The sequence below is a fragment of the Mandrillus leucophaeus genome, unplaced genomic scaffold (assembly GCF_000951045.1).
Source record: "Mandrillus leucophaeus isolate KB7577 unplaced genomic scaffold, Mleu.le_1.0 Scaffold372, whole genome shotgun sequence".
Taxonomy (NCBI): Eukaryota; Metazoa; Chordata; class Mammalia; order Primates; family Cercopithecidae; genus Mandrillus; species Mandrillus leucophaeus.
In genome coordinates, this window is record NW_012103943.1 from 698,076 (window position 1) to 705,727 (window position 7,652).

The window sequence follows — 7,652 nt, forward strand, 5'->3', positions numbered from 1 at the left end:
TATACAAAAAATTAGCCGGGCGTGGTGGTGGGCACCTGTAGTCTCAGCTACTCAGGAGGCTGAGGCAGGAGAATAACGTGAACTCGGGAGAACTCAGGAGGCGGAGCTTGCAGTGAGCCAAGATCGCGCCACTGCACTCCAGCCTGGGCGACAGAGTGAGACTCCGTCTCAAAAAAAAAAAAAGAAAAAGAAAAAGAAAAGCAGTGTATGTCGTAGTTAACAGTTAATAGCATGAACTCTGTGGTCAGATTGTCTGGGTTTCAGTCCTGGCTCTACCGCCTACTGCAGCAGGATTCTGTTAATGCCTCCATTTCTCAATCTGAAAAATGGAAATAACATTACCTACCTTCAAAGGTTGTGGGGGTTAAATTAGTAAATGTGAAATGATTAAAGCAGTATCCAGCACTCAGGAAGTACCCTGCAGGGTTTGCTGTTTTCTTATTATTCTGCTGTTCCCTAGTTTCTTAGGCTGGATTCTCAGTTCATTCATTGTCGGCTTTTATTGTTTAATCACAGAGATATGTAAAGCTACAGTCTTTCCCCCGAGTACAATTCCTTAAGGTTTCTTATTAATTTTCTCATTGTTTTTACTTTGTAATTTTATTTCTTTTTGTTTTGATCAAAGAATTAAAAAAGCATAAAAATTCTAATGTGATTAGATGATCTATCAAAGATGATAAAAGGTATGTTAGAATTTCCTACTATAATTGTGGGTTTTTTGTTTATTTTTTTTGAGACGGAGTTTTGCTCTTGTTACCCAGGCTGGAGTGCAGTGGCGTGATTTCAGCTCACTTCAACGTCTGCCTCCTGGGTTCAAGCAATTCTCCCGCCTCAGCCTCCCGAGTCGCTGGGATTCCAGGTGCCCGCCACCGCACCTGGCTAACATTTTGTGTTAGTACAGACAGGGTTTCACCATGTTGGCCAGGCTGGTCTCAAACTCCTAACCTGAGGTGATCTACCTGCCTCGGCCTCCCAAACTGCTGGGATTATAGGCGTGAGCCACTGCGCCCAGCCCTACGATTGTGTTTTAATCAAGTTCTATTTGTATTGCTAACCACCCTTTCTTTGTATATTTTGATGGAACACCACCGGCTCATGAATACTGTCTGTTCAGCATTCACTATATCTTTATCAATATCAAGATATTTGGATCTATTTGCCCAGAGTTGTGATTTCTTGCTTTTCATTTGCAATTACCTTTGTCTTGCTTTTTAATGTTAGCCATTTTTATTACTTCCTTTTTGGTTCATTTAAAAATAGCATTGTTGGTATCCCACTAGAACTGTATATTGGCAGTCATACTTAAAACATGATATCTCTTTAACCCTAACTAGCCCTTGAGCTAATCTCCCCAGAAGGCTCATGGCTGATTTATCTCTTGAGGGGAGGTAAGAAACTCGATGAGTTATTTCTTACATACTGATTCAACAACTGGCTTACTAATTAATATATATAAAAGTATATAGGCGAGGCGTGGTGGCTCATGTCTGTAATTCCAGCACTTAGGGAGGCCGAGGTGGGCAGATCACTTGAGTCCAGGAGTTCAAAACCAGCCTGGCCAACATGCTGAAACCCCATCTCTACTAAAAACATAAAAATTAGCCAGGGATGGTGGCAGGTGCATGTATTTCCAGCTACTTGGGAGGCTGAGGCAGGAAGAATTGCTTGAACCTGGGAGGCAGAGGTTGCAGTGAGCTGGAGCGCCACTGCACTCCATCCTGGGCGACAGAGCAAGACTCCATCTCAAAAAAAAAAAAAGACTATATATCAGCACAGAACCTAACAAATACCCCAAAGCTCATTTGGAACAGGCCTAGTCAATTTATCACCCAGACTTTAAGGTTCTATATGCTTTAAAAAGGTGAAGAGAAAAAAAAGGGAGACATTGAGGGATTCTTGGAAAAGTGTCTTGTAATTTCGTAAGTACAATTACATCACGCAAGCTTCAGGTATTCTAAGTGGGGTGTCATGTCATCACTGAGCTTTTTAAGTGTTTCCACCCAATTTTAAAGTCTTTGATTTGATTTAAAAATGTTTTAATTTGTTGGTATGTTAGTAAATTATTAAGGCTTACAATTTTCTGTTCATGCATATTCTACTAACTTTAAAATAAAACATGTTAATGCATTTCTTGAATACAGTAAGGAGCAAAATCATGTATATTTTTGAGTTTTGTTCCTATTTGAGACAAGATGTTTTAATTCTTCCATTTCCTTTTTGTTTTTTGACACTACAATCTAGGGCTTTTGATTCAGATAGCTATTACCTTTTTTTTTTTGAGACGGAGTCTTGCTCTGTTGCCCAGGCTGGAGTGCAGCGGAGCGATCTTGGCTCACTGCAACCCCCGCCTCCCAGGTTCAAGTGATTCTCCTGCCGCAGCCTCCCAAGCTGGGATTACAGGTGCGCACCACCATGCCCAGCTATCTATTACAATTTTTTATAAAACACTTTTAAGGCCAGGCACGGTAGCTCACGCCTGTAACCCCACCACTTTGGGAGGCTGAGGAGGGCGGATCACTTGACGTTGGGAGTTTGAGACCACCCTTACCAACATGGAGAAAGCCTGTCTCTATTAAAAATACAAAATTAGCCAGGTGTGGTGGCACATGCCTGTAATCCCACCTACTCGGGAGGCTGGGGCAGAAGAATTGTTTGAACCTGGGAGGCAGAGGTTGCAGTGAGCCGAGATTGCACCATTGCACTCCGGCCTGGGCAACAAGAGAGAAACTCCGTCTCAAAACAAACAAACAAAAAACAAACAAACAAAAAACCACTTTTAATTTCTTTTATTTTATATACACTTTTTCACACTAGAGGTACAACTATTTCTATTTTAATGTGTTTCAGCATTCATCACTTGTCTATTTATATGATGACTTTCTTATATTTTTTTTATTGTAGTAAAAGATTCATAACATAAAATTTACCATTTTAACCGCCTCCCTTTTTTTTCTTTTGAGACAAAGTCTCGCTCTGTTGCCCAGGCTGGGTGGAGTGCAGTGGTACGATCTCAACTCATTGTAACCTCTGCCTCACGGGTTCCAGTGATTCTCCTGCCTCAGCCTCCTAAGTAGCTGGGATTATAGGTGTGCATCACCATGCTCGGCTAATTTTTGTATTTTTAGTAGAGATGGGGTTTCACCATGTTGGTCAGGCTGGTCTCGAACTCCTGACTTCAAGTGATCCTCCTGCCTTGGCCTCCCAAAGCGCTGGGATTACAGGTATGAGCCACTACTCCCAGCTATTTTAATCATTTTTAAGTATACAATTCTGTGGCATTAAGTACATTCACATCATTGTGTGGTCATCACCACTCTCAAATCACCACATCTAGAACATTTTCATCTTCCCCAACTAAAACTATGTGCCCATTAAACACTAACTCCCCATTCCCTCTTCCCCCAGCCCCTGGCAACTTCCCCTTTACTTTCTGTCTCTGTGAATTTGACTACTCTAGGTATCTCATATAAGTGAAATCAGCAATATTTGTTCTTTTGTGACTAGCTTATTTGACTCATCATAATGTCTTCATGGATCAACCATGTTGTAGCATGCATCAGAATCTCCCTCCTTTTGAAGGCTGAATAATATTTCAAGGTATGGGATTCCATTGTATGGCAGGACCACATTTGCTCATCCACTCCTCTGCTGATGAACACTTGGGTTGCTTCTAGCTTTTGGCTACTGTGAATACTGCTGCTATGTATATGGGTGTACAAGCATCTGTTCGAGTTCCTGCTTTCATTTCTTTCAGGTATATACCCAGAAGTGGGATTGCTGGGTCACATGGTGATTCATGTTTCACTGTTTGAGGAATCTCCTTATATTATGGCTTATTTTTTTTTAACTCTATTTTGTGTTATCTTTTGACCACCCAAGAAGGTTTTATGAAGAGTTTATGTTTGATGCACTCGCATATTTTACATATTTTTTTTTTTTTTGAGATGGAGTTTCGTGCTTGTTGCCCAGGCTGGAGTGTAGTGGCATGATCTCGGCTCACTGCAACCTCTGCCTCCTGGGTTCAAGTGATTCTCCTGCCTCTGCCACCCGAGTAGCTGGGATTACAGACATGCACCACCACGCCCAGCTAATTTTTTGTACTTTTCTTAGTAGAGACGGGGTTTTACCATGTTGGCCAGCCTGGTCTGGAACTCCTGACCTCAGGCGATCCACCCACCTTGGCCTCCCAAAGTGCTGGGATTACAGGCATGAGTCACTGTGCCTGGCCGCACTTGCATATTTTCTGTTGCTGTTAGAAATAGACGATCTGCTCTAAAATTCCCAAGTGACAATTCTTTCTCTCGAGAACTTTGCACACACTGCTTACTATCTTCTGGCATTCAGTATAAAGATGAAAAGACTGAGCCCTTTCTGACATGTTCCTTTTTAATAGCTTCTTTTGTTTTGTTTTCCTGTTCATGGATTCTTTTGGAAGTTTTAAAAGTTTATAGAAAAAACAAAAGGAAAAAAATTGCCATGTGTGGGTGTCTCTGCTTGAAATAGGGCAGATCTCTTTAATTAGAGAAATGGTTTTCCTCACCTGAGGAAAATTCCATTTTACTTTCTGTTGCTATGAAATATATTTAATATTGCTTATTTGCAATTTTTCTAGTTTCTCTTTTAGGAGCACTAATTAATTTCATCTTCAGTCTCTACTCTCTTTTCCTCTAAAGAAGTCTTTTTCATATCTTTCTTTTCCATCTATATCAGGGACTGGCAAACACCAGTCCATGGCCTGGCCTGTTTCTTTATGTCTGTGAACTCAGAATAGCTTTTACATTTTTAGCGGGTTGTAAAAACAAACAAGAATATGTGACAAAGAATGCGTGGCCTGTAAAGCCTAAAATACTTTCTGTCTGGCCCTTTACGGAAAGTTTGCCGACCTCTGGTCTTCACCCAGGAAGCTTCTCAGGTTCATTCTCTCCATTGGTAATTCTACTTTTTCTTTTTCTTTTTTTTTTTTTGAGACAGAGTCTCGCTCTGTCGCCCAGGCTGGAGTGCAGTGGCGCGATCTTGGCTCACTGCAAGCTCCGCCTCCTGGATTCACGCCATTCTCCTGCCTCTGTCTCCCGAGTAGCTGAGACTACAGGTGCCCGCCACCTCGCCTGGCTAATTTTTTTGTATTTTTAGTAGAGATGGGGTTTCACCGTGTCAGCCAGGATGGTCTCAATCTCCTGACCTTGTGATCTGCCCGCCTCGGCCTCCCAAAGTGTTGGGATTACAGGCGTGAGCCTCCATGCCAGGCCGGTAATTCTTTTTCTTACTGTGTGATTTCTGATGTTGGTTCTTTACCACTGCCTCCAGTAAACCTTTCAATTTCAATCACATTTTTAGGTTCTTGGCAATGTTCCTTATGCCGTCTTCTTTTCAACCACGTAGTTGTCTTTTCATCTCAACCTCTCTGCTTTCTATGGCTTTGGCCTGTCTTCACTATTTCCTCATAAGGCTCCAGGATGTTCTGCTGTTTGTATATCTGCTGTCTGTATATTCCCTCTTTACGCACATTGGCACATGGCAGTACTTGGCCAGACTCAGTGTTTATTGACTGTCGTTGGTTCTCTCTCTACCTAGATGATGGTTAAGGATCTGCTTCTGATGTATCACCTCTGGGCACGTTTAGGCACAAAGCTTCTAACAATCCAGTCCCCAGCTTTGGATTGACTTTCCCCTAGTGCAGGAGTCAGCAAACTACCGGTTGTGGCCTGTGTGCCCTGCTAGGTAAGAGGTTTTTACATTTTTTTTAAAGGATTGTTAAAACAAACAAAATACACAAATAAAAATTTAAGAATAATATGTGACAATGACCCACAAAGCCTGAAATAGTTCCTATGTGATCTTTTACAGAAAAAGTGGCCAACTGCTGTCTTGGATGGAATATCTCTACACTGGTAGCATCTTCTCTTCCCTCCTGTTTGCTTCTCTCAGCTGATGGTGTGCATCCCACATCTGCAGTCCCTGTAGGCATTGCCAGCAGCACCCTTGCCATCTGAGCTCCTACCTACAGGATTTTACTTACTGGGCCTATAATTCAGAAGGAACCAAACTACCCCTGATTCTTGGCAATTTGTTTTTGCATAATGCTGTTTCTGTCCAGAGACAGAAAAATGCATGCAGGGGTTGTGGATGTCATAGCGGAGGTGGTGGTGCTATTGGAGAACAGAAGGCAAGCTGCCAGGAGAAAGGGATTGGTATCCACAACAAAGAGGGGTGACTCTCATTGTCAGGTTAATATGAACCCCAGATATTTGTGTTAAGGGCGAGCAATGAGGGATACAACAAGTCTTTTTACTCTTCCTTTTTTTTTTTTTTGGTCAAAAGAATTCCATTGCAAAAAAAAAAAAGGTTGTAAAATCACTAAGTGAAGGTTTAAAGATAACAGCCTAACATGATGATCTATTTATACATTAAACCAAAAAACAATAATTAATGTTACCTGTAATCATGTACTATTTTTCTTGCACTCTCTAGTTGTTCGTTTGTTAACAGAATGTTCCTGGGGTCAGTTACAGTGAAGAAATGATTGGCTCGTCCAATGAAAGTGCTTTGATCCCATCGAGGTTCCTTGATGTTAATGTTTGGTGGCAGTTCTCCAGACATGGTCCCGGACTGCAAAGAGTCAAAAAGGCAAATTCAAGTAAGGCTTACAATGTCACTACATATTTAGAAACTTTATAGTCACTTTTAATTTTCAAGTAAAGGTTTACGTACTCTTCCTATTTATAAAGATAATTTTGCTATAAATGGCAAAAAGGCCATCTAAATTCAAAGCTAACTTTGTCTATAAATCTCAATTGATCTTAACTAAATTTCAATAGTTTCCTACATATTTCTCTTTATAAATACATAGTATTTTAATATTTACTTGTTGAATACTTAGAATTACTCTGCAGAAAATAAAGGTATGAAGTTTTAGGAGAGGTGCGGCGGCTCACACCTATGTTCCCAGCACTTTGGGAGGTCGAGCAGGGAAGATCCCTTGAGCCCAGGAGTTTGAGACCAGCCTGGACAATAAAGCAAGACCCCATCTCTACAAAAAATTTTAAAAAACTATCCAGGCATGGTGGTGCATGCCTATAGTTCCAGCTACTCAGGAGGCTGAGGTGGCCGTGGGGTGTGAGGACTGCTCGAACCCAAGAGTTGGAGGCTGTAGTGAGCTGTCATCATGCCACTGCACCCCAGCCTGGGTGACAAAGCAAGACCATGTCTCTAAAAAAAAAAAAGAAGTTTAAAAATAATAACAGTAACAAGGCCTGAAGTTTGAACCCATTTTTCTGAGTGAAACAGCCAACGTCAAACTACTAAAGTTGTTTAAAGCCTACTAAAGTTGTTATTCCTACTAGGAGAAATGACTAATGATTTTAAAAAGGTTTAAATGCTAAAAATTACACAACTAAAAAAGATGCAGATTCATTCAGCCTTGTTTAGCACATAAACCACCAATCAAAAATTAAGAATTATGTTCTTCAAGCTACCAGGAACATAGTGGGAAAAACACATTTGCATAGCCCCATGAATAGGAATAACTCTGTAGCATATAATTATCCTCATAAAATTTTTATTTTCTGGCTAAAGAGCATTACTTTTTTTCCAAAAGTAATTAATTTCTTTCTCTGAGTAATACATGTTTATTTTAGAACTGCGTTGTATTGTTG

The 7,652-nt window shown here is 40.9% G+C and overlaps 1 protein-coding gene across 1 annotated transcript in view; it reads right to left on the bottom strand.

Moving 5' to 3' along the window:
- Positions 1-7,207, bottom strand: part of SFXN1 (sideroflexin 1) — a 41,802-nt gene extending 34,595 nt beyond the window's left edge. The window contains exons 1-2 of the mRNA XM_011990170.1: positions 7,049-7,207; positions 6,434-6,606 (exon numbers count right to left, since the gene is read on the bottom strand). Of these exons, the coding sequence (XP_011845560.1) occupies positions 6,434-6,606; positions 7,049-7,069 (194 nt within the window). The 5' untranslated portion in view covers positions 7,070-7,207. The remainder of the gene's footprint in view (positions 1-6,433; positions 6,607-7,048) is intronic.
- Between the last annotated feature and the right edge of the window lie 445 nt (positions 7,208-7,652).